At 39.4% G+C, this 19,429-nt stretch overlaps 1 protein-coding gene across 2 annotated transcripts; it reads left to right on the forward strand.

Moving 5' to 3' along the window:
* The first annotated feature begins 664 nt into the window (after positions 1–664).
* Positions 665–16,461, forward strand: LOC118414846 (transmembrane protein 145-like). 2 transcript variants are annotated; one of them, XM_035819115.1, is made up of 15 exons: positions 665–872; positions 5,048–5,125; positions 7,462–7,554; positions 9,519–9,719; positions 10,391–10,469; positions 10,757–10,828; positions 11,275–11,343; positions 11,649–11,729; positions 12,158–12,236; positions 12,557–12,650; positions 12,935–13,107; positions 13,314–13,434; positions 13,898–13,957; positions 14,072–14,254; positions 14,628–16,461. In XM_035819115.1, the coding sequence occupies exons 1-15, from the start codon at positions 693–695 to the stop codon at positions 14,727–14,729; spliced, it is 1,665 nt and encodes a 554-aa protein (XP_035675008.1). In that variant the 5' UTR covers positions 665–692; the 3' UTR covers positions 14,730–16,461. The 2 variants fall into 2 exon arrangements, with proteins under 2 accessions (XP_035675008.1, XP_035675017.1); XM_035819124.1 differs by lacking the exon at positions 9,519–9,719 and adding an exon at positions 9,275–9,463 and having other exon boundaries at positions 666–872.
* Positions 16,462–19,429: the final 2,968 nt, after the last annotated feature.

The following is a 19,429-nucleotide window of genomic DNA, read 5'->3' on the forward strand; positions in this document are numbered from 1 at the left end:
AGCTTTCCATTTTGAATCGCCTTGGACATCTGTTTTCTTTTTTAATCAAGTTTGCTCTTTGATCTTCTTGTCTACAGTGACAGTGACGGCCTATGCCCATGGTGCACACGTAATACACATGAACTAGTATTATTAATAAACAATACAGACAATGAGACTAGATAGGATGACAAGCCAATGCAAACCTGAATAAAGGTGTTGTTGCAAACTAGAAAGTTCAAGTCTCAAAGTCTCATTCAGCAAAGTGCTGTTTTGCCTTGGCATATTTTAATCGGAATCACATACTCGTCATAGCATTTGTTATGTTATGTTACGTGAGCCGGAAACCAGATCCTTCCGTGGATGGAGCACATTTCTGTTATCATTAACTATGAAGCGTTGCAAATCTCTTACTGAGACCAGGTGGGTTATTAGGATACACAAACAACATCATCGTCAAGTGACATGGGCAAGCCTTGCCGCATCAGGTATCTAATGACATTGACACAGTTCGATGCTTTTGTAAAAACACATCCAACATGTCCAAATGGTACTACCTGGAGCGAGCGCAACTTATTTGCATGACAAAGTGAGCGGTGACATTTGGGTCGCACCTTGTTGGCACACCTTTGTTGTGGGCGTGGCGGGGGGCCGCGCAGTTTATCGGTTGCTATGCGACAGGTTAATCACGTGGGTCAATTTGCATAATCAAGATGGCCGAACGAAGGAAGAGGAAAGAAGCCGTGGCGCAACACCGAGAGAAAAACAACAATTTTATTTCGTCTACAAGGTTTACAACGATGAAACGGCTACTTTCCGTCCTTTTTGTGCTGCTGATTCATGTGTCACACTCACAGGGGAAATATATATCGGGACATTTAGTAACAGCGGAGGTAAGTTCGAACCTTGTCGCCCCCCTTTTCCGGCTATAGCCCGAGCGGCTTTAGTCTGAGTCTGAGCTCTCTCTGATAAAGAACTTCACGCTTGCCTGACGGTGTGTTTCTGAGTGTGAAGTGGAGACAGTAGGTATTACTGAGGAATGGTAGGGGGAATGGAGGGAAATGGCGTATTCCAGCTAACCCGAAACTATTAGTAATCTGATAACGACGTTAGGTCCCAAGGGACGGATTCCTTCGGGCCTATGACTATGAGAGAATATGACGGTGTTTATTTTGTAACAGCTCGAGCAGTTTGTCAGTTGTGGTTTAGGTTTTGTGAAGAATATGTGCGCATCCTTCAAACATCCAAATGATGTGTTTTGTGTAGTTATAGAATATTATTTAAATTCAATATCATTATGGAATATCTACACTTGTAGGATGCAGGTATGCTGGGACTAGAGAGAAGTTTGTAATGAAAACGATAGAGAAGAATTAAGAGAAAGTAACGTTCAGCTAGCATTTTTAGTCAATATTCTTAAGTTCAACTGAGATAGTGATCTTGACATGATGCGTAATATTCCACATACATTTGTACTGCATAGAAAAGCTTTCAGACCAGGAGAGGAGAAAATTCAAGTAACGTTAATTGTTGAACTATCATTGCATATATTTCATTGGGAAATGTGGATGTCCTGCACATACACTAGAGATCATACTTTGTCAATGCACAAACCAAATCTCCGTTTTCTTAAAGTGGTATGTGATATTTTAGGCTCCAACCTCGAGATATTATCATTGTGCTGTTGGTACCCTGTACCGACTAACTGTTACCTACAACATTGGAAACATATACTTTGTACAAGGAATGTAGACAATCTGCCCACCTACTGACAACCACTGTTCCCATTTCAGACACAATATGTACCCTGGGGCCAGTCTGGTGATGTTTTTTTTTGTTTCTCTTCTGTATGCCATTTTTGAAAATTTTGTAGCACATACGTGTAATACAAAACAATGAATCATGGATGATGAAAGATGTGCACCATTCACACTGTGACAAGGATTTTATGTCCTAAAAAAGACTGCATGTTTGATTTGTATGACATAGAATGTCTGTCATGTATGTTATATTTTATGATACTCATTTGTGAGAAACGTTCTTTTAGCAAAAAGGAAAAGCTCTGATTGGCAGTTGGTAGAGTTTGATTGAAATGTGTTTGTTATTTATTGCTACGGCCGCGTGGCGCGTTGGTACACCCGATCCCTCGATCTTGGAAGTTAAGCAACGCGCGGTCCGGACATATCCTATGATATCGTGTGAACATGTACTAATGTAGGTCAATGCATGCATAAAAGCAATCAAGGAGGTATAGGTATTCATCGGCAAAATGCTGTTCAAATGATTTATAGCATAAGCAAGTGTGTGCTCTTATCAAAGTGGTTATAACATAAGTCAATAAGGAGAAGGTTAATCATGTCATTAAAAACTGATGAATTATCGTTTGCTGCAAACTAATCAAATTCATAATCATTCTTATGCAGTAGAATGGCCAAAGAAAAGGGGGCAAATGCAGAAAGGGAAGTTTAAAAAAAATTTCTTCAACTGGAGATTGTCAGAAAATTTCTCTGCTATGTGTAGTCTAGAAGTGGAGTAACTTCCAATTGAGAATGTTCCAGGTCAATCTGTGGTTGTTGTACCTACGTCAGCAGTAGATTTGTGGACTAATGAGAACAGGTAGAGTTTCCCCTGTGGACAAAAGGCGCATTTTAGGGGCAATCCATACTGTTATAACAAGGTCAGCTGAGCGTTATTAAAGGTTAATGAGATCTACAGCTCAGATTTTATCCCTACATAGTTTTTTGACTGCATAGTTGTTTGCTAACATCTTACATTTACTTTGTTTGATGCATTATGAATGAGGAATGTGGACACCTAGGGACAATCCTAGAATCTTTGAAAGCTGGCTTAAGCTTTTGTATGCCAACATCGTCTTGTCAAGATGCATGGGTTTTGGAAGCATCAACGTTGATTGAATTGGGGGAATATGAACAGAATACATCTCCTGGAGCAAACTTCGCCCAAGTTCTCACTTCGTTAACCTTTGTTTTGTAAAAAACCAATCTGGTGGAAACATCCTTCAGTAAAACATGTTTCCACCGTCTTGGTCTTTACAAAATATTGTGATATTACAGAACAGAGCTGCAGACTTAGTTTCAGACTTGCTGACCTGTCCTAACTCTAAGCTGAAAACAAAATGCACTGGACATCTTTACAAACTAAAGTGCAGTGCTTTTGCATAGTAAGCAGATGCTTTCAATGTTAGTACTTGTAGAAGAGTGTTGTCTTGAATATCAATGTCTTTTGATGTTGAAGACCTGACTTGAGTATTGGAGAGATTATTCATCAGTGTTACGTACTTATGGGTTTTCATTGTGAGACAGAGAGCTGAGCATCTTTCTTTGGACCGTCTGTTCTCTCTGATCCTCACTGTACATTATGTGTTTGGCTATGCAGATTTGACCTTTGTAGTTTGGCTTCACTTACTTTAGCACTTCCATAACAAACGGTTTGCATGGATGCGGCGATGTCTCTCGACTGTACAAGAAAAGAGCACAGTGCAGCTCGAGGGCTTTTTCCACATAATGCTCGGCTTGAAACACAAACAGTCTACACTTTGCTGTCCTCTTTGAAAGTGCCAAGGAGCCTGGAGAGTCCCAGCTGAATGCTTGACTGATCTGAGAACAGCTCTGTTGAACTCCTTTCCTTTAGTCGATAAACAAAAGCCTGTCTGATTTCTGCACCTATTGGCTGCTGAGATTGCACTCATGTAGATCAATCAGCTCCATTGGCTTAATATCTCGAATAGAAGAGGACTATAATTTTTAGGTCTTTAGTTTCATACGTCTTATATTGAAGCCAATGACGTTGGGGTCTATCATGACTATTGTGTCAACAGTCCTTGCCTTTATAAGTTTCAATGTACTTGTGACGTACCTCAGTAAGATAACAAATTACTTTGAAAAACATGACCATGAAGAGATGACGACCTTCCTTCAGAACTCAAGTCAATAGTGACTCTTAAAAGAGATTGGGTATTCTCAAAAGACTGCAGAAATAAAGGACAGGTAACACTTGCGGAAGAGAGTGACGTATTTTAAGCCACAACAATGTTGTTGAGGAACCACTTCACAGCCCTCCTGCCTGTCTACAGGAAAGAGGAAAAATGCAGAAAGCATATCTGTTTATGTTTCCACCATAGAAAGGAAATATGGATGATACTATGCGTTATTAGTGTTCATTCTGTGGTTTTTGTGGTAGGCACTCAAACTTAGGGATCCCTTTTCCTGTGGCATTCTGAGTAAACATTGAAGTACCTCTCTCCCTCTGCCAGTTCACGGTATCTTGAGTTATGCTTTTCCATGACGCAGGAGCAGTCAAGCATATACAGTTTAGTTCCAGAATCAATATTTGTGTCCCTTTTCAGTCAAAACCTTACTTAGTTTGACACATGGCGCAATTGTGGTAAAAGAAGTGTTTCTGTGTATATACTTCTGCCACCAGAATCAATATTTATACCTGTGCCCAATATGTAAAAATCTGAATGTTGGTTTCAGACATGATCTAAAACTGCCATAAAACAGTTTTAGCTTAATAACTTACTTATGGACATTAGCTTGATAAGCAGAAATTTTTGTGTAGTACATTAAATTTTGTTATTAGACATATTTGGCATAAAGTTATTCCCATACAGGTGACACTAGCAGTTTTATTTCATTATGATGACAAACTATCAGTAGTTTGTGCTACCTGAACTGCAAAACTACCCACTTCACTGTGACATTGCTTGACAAAGAGTTACTCAATAGCATGTACAGGGGTGTCTGGCATGTCCATTTCATGCTACTTGTAGCTGAAGCAGAGCACTTTGAACCTAAACTATCAGTTGCTGAAATTGCCCAACATCGTATTCCTTCTATTTCCTGTAGACTTTTCTTTTATTTGAAGAAAATGAGTGCTTGGAACAAGTCCCTTATTTACCAAGTCTACTGTAATTTATACATGTGTGTAAATGTGTCCTTCAGAATCTGAGTTTCCGAACAGAATTTTCTATTGCATGTGTTGCCTTATTTCATCTATTAAGATTATGATGACCACATGTTAAGTTTTTAACTCTCTTGTTTTCCAGCAATGGGCTTTTCTGGGAAGATTCTGTTTTCTGTCGGAGCTGGGGAGGTTGAAGTTCCAGTTCACCTACAGTCCACAGGTGAGTATGGAGTGTAGATTCCAGATCGACAGAATAACATTATATAGTATCTACTGAAGAATTCTTTAACAAATACATCTCACTGGAAGAAGAACTAGTTAATGTGTGAACAGAAACATTGACCCATACAACTGTCAGAGAGCCATCATGTTGTATGATAGAAATTATTTTGATTATGATCATAAAACTTACAGTACTTCATAGTCAAGTATGTCACATTGATATTTATTATCATGATGGAAACAAATATCATAGTAAGTGATGATCATTCATTTAGTGTTTGTTATAGATGTCATAATACTATCAAACCTTGCTACTAGTACTAGTAGGTGTCTTTTTGTGGTTTACGACCACAAGATTATGGACAAGGTTATTAGGATGATGTACTAATGCATTATGAATAATTTATTACTATCCATCAGGATACTTTTTGTATGATATGATGGTCTGGAAATATCTTTCATAACAAAATGCTTTTAGTAGCCCAGAGACAGGCAAAACTGGGGAATACAACATCAGTGTTGCTCATACCAAGAGCATTGCTATTTAGATGTGCCTGTAGCACCAAACTGGGTGATTATGGATGTTCCCTTTCAGTCAGAACAAACCATTCCATTTTTGATTAGTCACCTAGGCTTGCAGGTTGATGTCCAGGGGGTGTAACTTAGTAAGCAAGCTGGTCAGTGTTTTGTAATTAACTGTGGAAATAGTAAATGTCTTTCTCCAGTGAAACATGGAAACATAGAGAGTTTCCAGTCACTTCAAAGTTTCTTTTCTCAAATTTGTCCAAAATGCGGAAATTCTTGGTTTGGTGCAAACTCTTGCAAGCCACCGTCCTCCCCTTTAAAAGGCAGCTACTCACTCCCCATACATTAAAGTCTGGGTTGTGACAATGTTTAGTCCCCTTCCCATGGTAACGTGGGTGTGGTATTTGATTGTAGCATAGCATGACCTGACACTGATGTAATGCAGAGGACAGGCTGTTGGTACAAAAGTTTGAAATTTTTGGTTAAAAACGTCCTATGAAAAAGGGAATTTAATTTAAAGGAATTATCCAACAGCAAATGAATGGAATGGTTCTCACTGTAGGTGTGATAGGTGCATCATATTTGGTATCCATAACAAGGACAGTGATATAACGATAGCTACCCTTCAATAAAACAAACCAGCTTGACAGGCATACTGTGGTTGCGAGTATCCCATTAAAAAGGTTGCATGTGCATCAAACTTATAGCAGGCTCTACTTCACAATAGTTTAAAGGGAAAACAAACTTTTGTAAGCTGGGATGTGTTGTCTGTAACCATTGCAAGAGACCTCCACTAAGGAATTAGATGACATACAGTCAAGTACTAAAAGATTGTAGTGTGACTCCAGACTGAATGTAGTGAAGTGACTGCCAGGAACAGTAGAAACTGAAATATTGATTTTTCAGGAAGTCCCACGCACCAGTAGTTTTCAAAATAACCACCAGCAGAAGTGCTATTAAGCCCTTTTATTTCTACATCTGTGTACTTGTGTTGGGGGGAATGAAAGAAGGAGAACTACACAAGAGGCTGAAAGGTGCGGCTGAACAAACAGCCACATAGGTCCCGTCTGGTGGGAAACCACCATATGGTGGCTCACAGTAGCTCTGTCACATACAGGTTATAGCTATTGAGAAAGTTATGGCGCATTGTGAATTGCTTTCTAATTAATCAATCAGAATTTATTAGTAATTCTGAAATGGTCCGCTTTAGACTGGTGATGGTATGTCGTCATGCGATGCTTCACGCTCCGTGATGGCTGTCTTAAGACACACGGGTGGAAGCACCCGAATCAAATGGCAGGCTAATAGATCTACTATGATAAGTCTTGCAACAGTTTGTGTTTTTAATATTTGCCAGCTGCGTTTTCCTGTGTATGAGACAGCAGCATACACACCTAACAAAGAAGTTGGATGAGGCGCAATACCCTGGCTTGAACCCGGCTTTGGTCCTCGCCACGCTGGCAGTAGTGCCGGGCATGTCCGGTCATTGGGACACGGGTACATTGTATTACAGTAGAAGCCGCTTAATTGCATGGCCTATTTGCCAGTGAAGTTGATGCAATTATCCGGCTGGTACAATAATGCGAAGTTATCTAGCTGGACCGCACCGGTTTGGGATTTGGGGATTCCGTGCAGTTAACAGAAGTGTGCGTTAATCCGTTGTGCAATTTACTGGCTTCCACTGTATATATGATGGTGTTATCTGTGTTGTTAAACAGGTTCAGCATGTTCAAGGTAGGGATGTGGGAGCAAAGTGATTAATTTCACATTCTGTTTCTAATATAGTACCGATGATTCTTCTCCCCACAGGAGGTGTGTGGTAACACTGTCGGCTGTCAGAACATTCTCTTGTATTATGATGAGGACGACCAGTGGCCAGCTGTGTACCCACATCCAGAAAAGGTGTGTTTTCAAAATACCCTTTTTTCATCACATCCACACAAAATGTATATGTCAGTTGTTTCACTTGTCAATGTGCAGTATTCATGTAAGAATACATAGTTTCTGTCTCTAGAGTATATTTTCACATTCTGTTATCATTGACATATTGACCTGGCAAGACAGCTTTATGATTGATTTTGAATTATGCACTTTTTATGTGTTACTGATTTTTTTTCAGATTTGACATACATGGTCGACAGTAATCACAATAGTACGGCTGGCAATATTTTTTTCCATGTTACTGTAACATTCGGCCTTAAAGGTCAAGGGTGTATCCTCTTTGATCCCAGGGACAAAAAAGTGGAACATGAATGGCATTTTTTCTTTGGGAGGTTACAGGCTTTGTACCGCCTCCCTGCATACCCTTGTTGTCGTGTACCTACTCTATTTAATTAGCCAAAGTTTGACAGCAATGTTTGAGATTTGGAGTGTCTTGATCCAAGTTTTTCGGTAACATTACTAACAAAGTTTATGTCATGTGCTATACAAGAGAGTTCTGCCCATGTTCAACCTTGTATAACAGGTAGCACCCAGTGGAACAGCTCTCTGTACATTCTTTGTTCTCTTTCAAATTTGTATTGACTCCAACGTCTGCTCCGCTGGGGAGGTAGCAACCATAATCCCCTATTCACCCGGCAGGCTTTACCTCCTGCATGGATCAGTACAACAAAACCTGACGTTGCCGTGTTTGCTTTGGGCTGAACCAGTTGTGTGGGTTTGCCTCGTTAGGTCAACATTTGTACGGAATAAATGGTAGATTCAAGCCCTCTCATTGGCGTGTGTACAAATGTTACGGCTAACAAGAAGGTGAAGAAAAGAGAAAAAAATGTCACATTTAATCTGTAAATGCAATGCAGACTCAAGACATTACTGGGATCATGTGTACCTTCCTTTTTGTTTGATATGGCAATGACTGAAAAAGAATTTTGAATGAAGTGTTTGGATTACGTCTGGCCCCTTGCTTGTCAAAATGATGTGAAACAGTCCTTTTTAAACCTCTATCATGCGCAACAATGGAGTAACAGTATATATATATATAACACAAACAGAAACGCAAAATGGCGCACATAACAAGAAGCAAGCTACTCCCTCAACCCATTAGTCATGGGCACCATTGTACATTATAGAAAATACTTGTACTTAACATACTTGTCCTTACTACATTAGTTCAATATCCTTCTGCTTTGAAAGTTTGATACCTTTTCTGCAAATAATGGCAAATTGATAAAATTAACACTATACAGAATATGTGTGCTTTGCTTGTTTGCTGATAAATTCTACAAAGATGGACTTTGTGAAATTCTGGTCTATACAGCTGCAGTGTCCTGGTCTGTTCATTTCTGCAATACTGAAACATTATGAAATATCTTGTCTGGTCACCTGATTCATTAAAAGTTACTTTTAATGTTATCATGTTATGTTTTACCCATGTCATGAAATGGCTATTCCTGAAACAGCTTTTAGAGTTACACAAAGTGTTATGAATAACCATACCTTCCACCTTCGCTGCGTAGGTTATTCATAAGACTGCCTCTGCTGTTATGTTTGATATGAAATTCTGTACTTAATGCAATTTTCAGACAAAATATTTCATTTGCTTAGACCCTGGAAAATAGAAACCCTACAAGGTCCATCTTTACTGACTCTAACACTGCTGTCTGTGTACACCGTTTCTTTGCAGAATTGCTTTGAAAAGGAGGCTGTAGTTAACGTAGACCAGAACCAGGTCATCAACCTGACCACTAGTTATAGGTGGAGCGGCTGTGAGCTCAGCGATGACGGGGCCATGTCCTGCGGGGGCGGGCGTAGTTTCCGTTCAGCCCGCGAGCGCTGGTGGTACATCGCTATTAGCAGCTGCAATGTCAAAAACGTAAGTTTGGGCCGTCCCTATCATACTTTGTGAAAATACCCCGTTTGTTTTTCAGAATTGCTCTTCGAAAGAGGCAGTGCTTAATGTTAATAACAACCAGGTGCTAAACCTAACCACGCAGTACGTGTGGTCTGGCTGCGAGCCAGTGGTCTCCGACGATGACTCGAACACAATGACGTGTGGAGGAGGTCGCTCCTTTCAGTCGGTTAGGGAACGATGGTGGTATATTGCAGTGTCCAACTGTGAGGGCTTCCATGTAAGTGTGTCCTAACCTGTTCCTACCAACACTCCTTAGCCCTACTAGGCTTATGTTGCTCCTCTTTAGGGCCTTGTCACATTTGTCGTACAAGGGGTCAATGACAGCAATTAGGGGACATTGTTGATACAATTGTGGATGTGTTGTAACAAGTTCAGCCATCCTGTGACGTTGTCATTGGTTGCCTCTGTCATTAGCTGAAAATCAGAAAATCCTGTAACAACCAAATTGTACGACGATTGTGACCGCTTCTTGACCTGTCCTTTCACTTCCAATTTCATCAACGAAAAACTTAATTGCATTATATATAGCATGGAGACGATTAAAACACTTTCTCTATAAACCTGTTCAATGTTCACAATGCCAAACTGCTGACATGACATGCACATGCAGCTCCAAAATGGCACAATGCCACCTTGTCCCATGTACGTTTAGAAGTAGGACACTATCTTTGCTCCATCTATGATTTACCTTTACTTAAATTACTCTTTATTGCATATTACAGTTCTGTAAAAAGCCCAAATGTTTTGTTGTATATAAATACAGTGGAAGGCAACAGCAGTCTAGTAAGCTAGCATGACTTGCTTCCATAGACTAGCATGTGATGAGGCTATATACAAGGAACTTTAAAGTACATTTTATAGCTGATTTACATGTGTGTGTTGTTACAGGGCCTCAACATCCAGTATGAGATGACACTGACAAATGGCAACAGCTACTGGACCCAACATTTCTCTGCCGATGAGTTTCGTGAGTAGTTCATTCCTACCATTAACTGAAGTTGTACACTTGGAAACTACCACATGGGGTTGTTATGTAACCTCCATGTGTAATTTCTAAAGCCAGAATTTGAACCTTCCAACCGTGCAACTGACGTTTTACCTCAGAATAGAAGTAAAACCTTTTTTATAATTACATTCGAATGTTTACTTGTAAACAATTGGTATTACATTACAACTTTGTTGATGAAGTATTGATAAATGAAAAGACATACATTTGTAGACTGTACCTGTAAGAATGCTGTTTTCCTCCCTCAGATATCCTAGAGACAGACATCACATTCCTGGTTCTGTTTGCTGGTATCCTGGCCTTGTCAATCTGGGTAGCAAGTAAGTACTGATCTTTATCAAACACACTGTTAACACATTGGTGTTTTATATAGTACTGTTTGACCCATTTAAGTGTCAGTCTTTTTCAATGTGGGACATGCTTAAATATAAGAAGTTTTGCACTGGTATCATTCTTGACAAGTATGACACTAACAAGTATAAAGATGGCACTAAGAAGTTGAAACCTGAACTTCCATAAGTCACAAAGCAGTTCACTTTCATCCCAGACATATTTAGGTTTCAAATTCTATATTGCATAAGCCATACAGAAGCCAATTACTATATGTAATATTGTATAGGTGTGGTTGATAGAGTTTTTAACTTTCAAATGTCCCAGGTTTCTGTATGAGTTTTAGTGCATTTCAGATGTTGTTTTGGTGATACTATACTGATTGCACAGGAACTTTGTCTTAGCTGTACCGTGATGTATCAATGTTCTCTTACAGCCATTCTCAAGTCCAGACAACTATTCCACACGTCCTACAAAATGTACATGTCTGCCGTGGGATTTCATGGTAAGGTTGCCTTAAATGTGCTTCACATATTAAATATTAATGCAAGTTTTTTAATATAATATCATGACGTATTATTCACAAGATAAAGGTGGCTGTTAGCAGTTGTAGCATGAATCTTTAATGTTTCTCAGTCATGCAGAAGAATTAATGTTGCTCAATACACATTGTGCTATAGCATCTCCTATGACACACTTCTCGTTGCAACCTGTAAAGCACAGCACAGTTTTAATCTTTATTGCAGGTTAATTTGTCCATATTCTGGTCTATCTGTGTTTCATAGCAAATTGTTTTTTGTTCCTGTTTAGTTTTCAGTCTGTTTTTGCTGTGCCTGCACTATGGGCAGTATGGGAATGATGGTGTGGGACTGCCTGCAGCACAGCTCCTAGGTAAGGCATGTTGACTTATTTGTGAGCTTGGGGCAAGCCAAGAAGGATCATAGGACTATTAGGAGTGTATTGCTGTAGGTATTTAGCGAAACTTCAGGATATACACTCAAAAATGTATGCAAGTCACTCAATCTAAGACTATGACGAAACTTGAAAAAGCTCCTTACACTGAGATACAAATTAATGATGAATTTTTTCGATGATCAATTTAGAAAGGTAACATGTCAAGAGGTACACGTAAATACCATTACATAGAAGTTTGGCAGTTAAACTGAAATAAACTGAATTTGAAAAAATCTGATGACGTTTTAACAAGTGATGTCTGCAAAGCCTTAAAAACAAAGTCATCGTGTAAGGAACGGTAATCAATCGATTTATTGGTTATTTAAAGAATATTAAATCAAAATTCTATCTATGAAACTTCCCAGGTCGGATATTCCAGTCTGTGAGCTCACTTGTGTTCCTCCTGATGCTGATCCTACTGGGGAAGGGTTACACTGTCACCAGGTAAGGACATCTCTTCAGCTGGGTCTCTCCTAACACAACGTTATACATGTACATTTTAAGGCTGAGGTGTATGACACGAAAAGAAATGTTGGGCATTCTGAATTGTTCCAGGTTGTCCAAATTGAAAGATTAGCATGAAAAATTACCTGTGATGGATTCTGTTACATTCAACTTGTTGTCATCAGAGGCGTCATTAGCAAATGTTCATCTTTAATTTTAGAGCTATTTTAGATTTCAGTTGGTAGAATGATGTAAATGAACTACATTCACTATAAATCTTGATTTGACACAAGGTCTTTTGACTCCCTATTTCCTTGCAGAGGTCGGTTGAGCCACAGTGGTTCTGTGAAGATCTCAGTGTTCATGACGCTCTACACACTTGCCTACGCCATTCTTTTTATCTACGAGAGGGAGGTAAGTCATGTCTTTTAGAGTCTGGAAAGGGATAACTTTTCCTTATATCATAACTGATTGCATGTTAAATACTAATTGTTGTCTCATCATTTTCTTGTTGTTAATGTTTCTAAACATTTACTGATTAATTTGGTTGTTAAGGGCAATTCTATTTGCAAACTTTTGAGAGGTGGGAGATTTTGGTATGGGAATGTTTGAGATTTCTGCTTACTACGTAAGTGAAAGTATGGTTAGATATTTCATGATTGCTTCAAATAGCATGACATTTTGTGTTTTTCTGCTAGTTCTTCGATGCTGGCCTGGTGCTGTACTTGTACGAGAGTCCTGCAGGGTATGGGCTGATTGGTCTACAGCTGCTGAGCTGGCTCTGGTTCTGTTACGCCATCTTCTTCACTCTCAAACACTACCCAGAAAAGTCGCTCTTCTACGTCCCGTATTTCTTCTTCTACACACTGTGGTGAGTATGGACTTGCATGTTTAGCTGGGAAGAAATTTGTTGAACAGCTTTCTTCTTTTATCAAAAGTATTGAATTTCATTTTGTCACAACTGTTTGGTTTTATATCCATGATAGGACCTGACTAGCAAGCAGGCAGATGATATGTTGGCACTACAGTCTACTTTATAAGATTCAAAGTAATTCGTTCTTCTCTGTTTGTACTCAGGTTCCTGGCTGGTCCAATCATGGTTCTCATCGCAGCATTTGTGATCTCTAAGTGGGCGAGGGAAAAGATTGTCAATGGCCTGGAACAGTCGCTAGCTTTCTGTGCATATACCTTCTTTCTGGTGAGTCTGATGAAGAACTGAACAGGGAAAAATATTTGTTTTGTTTATTTATTTGAAAATGAAAAAAATACATAAAAGAAAAATTCAAAACCAATACATAAAAGCAGGCGAGGAGGGGTGAAAAGCAAATGTAGTTCTGATGGGAAATCAAAGTTTGCGTGTGTGTGTAACCTGAGACTTAACTGAAGATGATCATCTTAGTTATTTTGGATAAAATTGGGAAGATCAAAAACAAGCATCTCTCTGTCTTAGATACACCCTAGTATACATACTTTGTTTAGTCTGTTAACTGGAAAACAAATTTGTTCTCTCTCAGTCTTCTCAAATGCAGTTGATATAATTCTCAGCTATCAGGGAATACTAGTGAAATAGTTTGTCAATATGTACCTGATAGGTACTTGTTATAGTGAGTACTTTTCATAAAAAGGTTGAAAATGTAATTTTTGTCCATCTGTGCTTCCAGATCCTGACCAGACCTGGGGCAGCAAACAAGAACTTTCCCTTCCACGTCCGGACGTCACAGGTAGAGCATTCATCACATGTGTATATTGGTACAAAACATGTTTTATGTAAATCCATAGTTTTCCTAATTGTAGCTTGGTCTTACTGTAAACTATATTGCCTTTGCCTGTTGCAGATTGGAATCGTTGATGACTATGAGCAGGGCCCACAGCAAAACGGAACGGCAAATGGTGGCACCGGCGTCAACCTGGACCATTTCCCACACCAGAGCATGTACAGCACCAGCACTGACAGCAGCTTCATCGGGGGAGGGGGGCCCAACTTCACCGAACTCTTCACTGTGGCCACCCCTACTAGTGTACGTGTTGAATAATGTGTTGATGATTGTATGACCAAACAAGGAGATAAACAATGTTTGGATGAAAAGCACTAAGATTGATAAATGCATAAATAAATGATTAACTGAATTGTATAGATAATTTCTTTTTAAAAGTTTGATCAAGAAAAGGGTTAGCCACAATTCCTCTGAAACATCACAAAACTTTTTCCTGCATACAGTGGATTTAGAAAATTGTCAATCCATGACTGGTAGCCAAAAGACATAACTATATCATGCTTTTGTTTCACACATGCCATTTACAAGATGCCTGTTAATAGCTGAAAAGTACAGTTGATGTAACATTATTTACCCTCTACATGACTAATATTTTTCCCCCCATTTTGCAATGCAGAGCCAGCCCCGTCCCGCAGACAACCCCCCACCCTACCCTGGAGGCTCGATGGACCCGGCACGCAGAATTCCAGACTTCACAGTAAAATCAGGGATCTCGTAGTGACCCTGGGTGTGCTTGGGCATCACTGATGTCATGTATACAGTGTGCTGATTTGTATGTCCAGTGTAGCAAATGACAAACTGTAGTTTTTATATTTATATTTTAGCTACAGCATGGTGTAACAAACAGAGCTGGATGTAACAATTTTTATGTGTGAGTGTGATACATGTACCTTAGAACATCCTTGATATTGTTGTTACCCATTTGTACATCTATTGTAAAATACAAACGTCTTTCGGTAGACATGTGAGAAGGAAACTCTCTGCTGAGTGAGTGTTTTTTTTGTACATACAGATAAGTTTGCATTGTCAGTTTTGGTCTACAAATTTATCAATTTTACATGTACAGTATTCTCTGAGTTGTTGTTTTTTTGTAGTATGTTAAAAATGAATTTGTATGGAGATGATAAAATTTCATGGCTATGAAACATTCCACATTGTCTTGTAGAATGTCTCTACAAAGATACAAAGATGTTTTCATGTGGTGAGACAAAACATTGTACAGTTTAGAGTACATTTTACAGTACTGAGGGTCTTACCCAAGTGGATATGCTGCACTTTGTTCCTGATGGTAGCATGTGTTGTGTATAAAGGTACAATGTTGTCAAATTCTATTTTTGTATTAGTACAGAATAGCATATTATGTGATTCCCTTGTGATTGTACATAAGCTCTTTGACTGGCTGGTGTGAGCTTGTGTCCCCTGACTGTTTAAGAATGAAGTAACTACATTTCCTGATTACCATATGCATGTATGTTCTATGATTTATCTCAGTCAAATATACAATCTCTCATTGGTCTAAGGATTAAAAAAAAACAGGTTTGCTTGCATGTGTTAAATTTGGTCTCCCAGTCCCTACTTTTGACTTTTGATACAGTATTCAGTATATCTGTTTCTGTTGATAAGCACTAAGTAAATATTTTGTTGTATGACAGTGATACCTCAAAATGGATAATGTAACAATAGACAGGTTTTGATGTGGCTGGATCTAGTTTAAAGAATGTTTAAGTTGTTGGTTTCTTGAACACTTTTAACATGCTCTTGATACCTTATGAGGTAGTCAACAGCAGTAACCATGGAACAATGCTGTGGGTGGAAGTTTGTTACACAAATGAATCATGAATTTTAGCTGCATTTGCAGTTGAATTTACTGTGACATCCACATGACTGTTATTTATTCTGTGATGGTTTCTATACCAGATGGTCGGAGTCTGAGAAGACCATGGAAAGGACACCCAGAATCTTTGCAAAATGTTGAATGATGTGGTTTTTACTCTTGCAGATCTTAACTGCATTTTAATTGTAAATCCTTAAAACAGATATGTAAAATTTGGTATGTATGTGTAACAGTGGTTGCTGTGTATGGTTGAGCTACTTTTCAAGCTTGACTATAGCAAGTGCTGATGAAAAGTCAAAATACTGTTACAGTATCAAACAAGCAAAGGTAGAAACAAACTTTGTACATACAGGACGTTAACTGGTTATTGAGTGTAGTCCGACATTTGATAAGAATCTTAACCATCACTTTGCTTTGATTTGATTTGTATATTGGTGAATGAACTAATCATATAATGTTATGTATCAAATCTTATTCACTAATGTATATTATACGACTACACATCGTCTAATGAGAAAGAGAATTGTAATGGTATTTGGAACTAAATTTTGCTGTGAAATATTGTGTGTCAATTTATGACCTTTTTGTTGTCAAATACAAACTTTCAAGACTTTAATGTGTGTGTGTGACGTTTTGTCCTTGATTCATTGTTTTCCTGTCTGTTGGCTCTGTGCTGTTTGGTAATGCAATCCATCCATTAAAAGACAAGCGACAATTACAGCCTAAGTTGGCATTGACGTTTCTTCAACTTTCAACAACTAGTCAACATTTTGTACATACTGCTACTAGTATTTCATGAAGGCTGGACTGGAGGGCCCCCTGTCGGTTGTAAGCTGTAAGGCAATAGCGGGTGCGGCAGGATTTGCAGGTGGTCACGAATTGTTAACAATCAGTTTCGGAGACGGTCGGCGCTCCTGTATACAGAATTCGATGGAAACCCGGAAACTTGAAAACCATATTCGGATGACAGCAGCGAGAAATTTACGGGAATTCATCGCTCCCCAGCTGTACCTACCAAATTGCGTTGATCTGTCCTAATGAAGTTTCTTGGCGTCGTGCGATCGTTCTATCAATCCCATCCGGCGACAGAGTAATTAGTTTTGTCAGCGACAAGTTCCCAGTGCCTGCTTCTTGATTTTTTCTCCGTCATTCCCCATTTTGGGTTATTCATGCGGGTCACAAATGTTAATAACACCCATAACTTTTCCACGTCGCCTGGGCCGTCAAGCAATTAATGTAAGAAGCGCGGTGTAACGACTTTGCCAACTGCCGCCACGGTGACGGTCGGCACCCTAATTTACTTCGCATGACTTAATAAAAATTCGATGTTTTCTAGAGGCGCGATGAAGCACGGGTACATTTGTTGCGATCAGAAGGTAACCGTTTGTTAGCATGGAACAAATGCACATTTTCATCGGGAAACCAATAAAAAATACACCGACATATTTGCTCAAAGCTGTACTGATTACGCAGCGAAAGATGAGATGGCTATGGCAACCGTTTGCGAAATCTTTTGATGACGTTATACAGGCATTATAGTCAAAACCATATGTTCGAGGAATTATATAGCCATCCGTCTTGACGTATGTTTGCAACTACTTTGAAAGAAGAGATAAACTGGATAGGAACTGGAAGATCCGATTCTTTCTACTGATGGATTATCTAATAACCGGATGAAGACTTGGTGTTTTAATTGCATTTTTGTTCGACGTTTTGGTAAGGTGACAATCCATAATAAGTGCACATCCTGCAGCGTGTCTTATTTATTGGTTCCAATGTACTGAAGAGAATGAAGACAGAAAAGCTACTTCGTCCATGCCATCAGGATGATTGAACGTGCGTAATACACTGAGCGTGTAATTGTGCGTAGTTCTAAATTGAGAGTTACACACGCGTGACATAACACTGCCGACAAGACAGATGTTTTAATATAAAAGTTAATGAAATAAATATTTTATGTGTTTTGGTAAGTAATAATTTCTAAGAATTCCTTTCCAACTTTGTACCAAATTACGTAATTTCACCATCTTAAGGAAATTTGTAGTGTTTACCTCATAGAACAAACCAACCTCTTCTACTCTGGTTTAAAACAACACTAGTACGTTCGTTAGTTGTTCATTTTTACTGACGAAGGGTAACTAGTGGACAGTGGTATCCGGGCCACGGAAGATATGAGACGACCCTTCAGGGAGTGCGCCGAGAGTGTTTGATTGATACGTTGTTTGTGTTTGTGTTTGAGTTTGGAGGTGCGCAGAGTTCACAATCTCTTCTTTCAAAGTCGTTGCGTCAAACATACATCAAGCACAAGACAGATGGCTATATATGGCATTCAGCTTTGTCTCCGTCGTTCCTCTTTGCCCCCGAGCACGCCGGCCTCAAGCGGTCCATCACCCAGCCACCAGGTAGCTTGAGTATGAGTGGAGTGCCACAAACGACGCGCTGCTGACAGCAGGTGGGGGGGCGGGGGTCAAGCTGAATCACAGCGGGGGTCAAGGGGAAGTCTGGTTGCAAACCTGAACGGGTCGAGAGAAAACTGAAGGAGTTAGGTGGGGGTGTATTTATACCGTATTCTATCCAATGTAAGTGACATCCAATGTTCTTCACAGAGTACAAAATGTACTTCATTTTTACTGTGTTTTACATTTATTTTGTTATCATTATTATCATTTGCCATAGGTTAAATGTAGATGTATTTCTTTGGCAACATCAAAGCACACAAACATGCACACAAAGAAAGCAGCATTGTACATTTAACCTAATATAGCCAATCAATATAGGGAATCTACAGAACACACACTCCGGGGTGTCGAAACACACGCACTGACTGCCAGGCACAGTTAGTTTCATAACTCAATTATGTATCTGGGTCGATGATGACAGCAGAAGTGACATTTAAAGCACCCACAGCTTCCCAGGAAGCCAGGAACAAAAGCAATGTTGATGGATAGCTAATAAGGCCACACAGATCCGCATATTTAAGAAATTCCCCTTATTTTAAATAGATTTAGATGGCTAGTGTCACTCACAATAGTCGTAATCGAAAAATGAATGCATTAAGCAGCTCGCGAAACAAAAATTAATGTAAACCTTGTATTTTAAAAAGGGGTATGTTTCCCACCCCCCACTCCCTAAGGTCAGAGGCTTCTGGAACATTTCATTCACTATAGTAACTTTATGTGGGCTGGGCTGTATACGTTTCTGCGTACGAAATTTCCACGAAAACATTCTTTTCCACCCTATTTCCTACGAATCAGCCATATCCATAGGGTATATTAAGAAAACGTTATGACACGTTGTGACAATTCCCCTCAGTTTCCTTCTGCAGGGTTCCCAACTCCCAGCCTTTCACATATTACATTAACAGCTGATGAGGTTTCAGCACCACAGACAGGGTTTTAATGCCTAGCTAATTACTAAATCGTCTCTTATGGGCCGCAGTCAGGGAGTTGAAAGCAATCACGGCCATTATGTTACATCCTTTGTAGACTTCCCCCTTCTTGCTATCTACTCGCCATCATAGATGTTTTCTGATTGGTTGTTGCCATGGCATGACGTCACGAGGGAAGAGACTGAGGTAATTCTCG

The sequence above is a fragment of the Branchiostoma floridae genome, chromosome 1 (assembly GCF_000003815.2).
Source record: "Branchiostoma floridae strain S238N-H82 chromosome 1, Bfl_VNyyK, whole genome shotgun sequence".
NCBI classification, from domain to species: Eukaryota; Metazoa; Chordata; class Leptocardii; order Amphioxiformes; family Branchiostomatidae; genus Branchiostoma; species Branchiostoma floridae.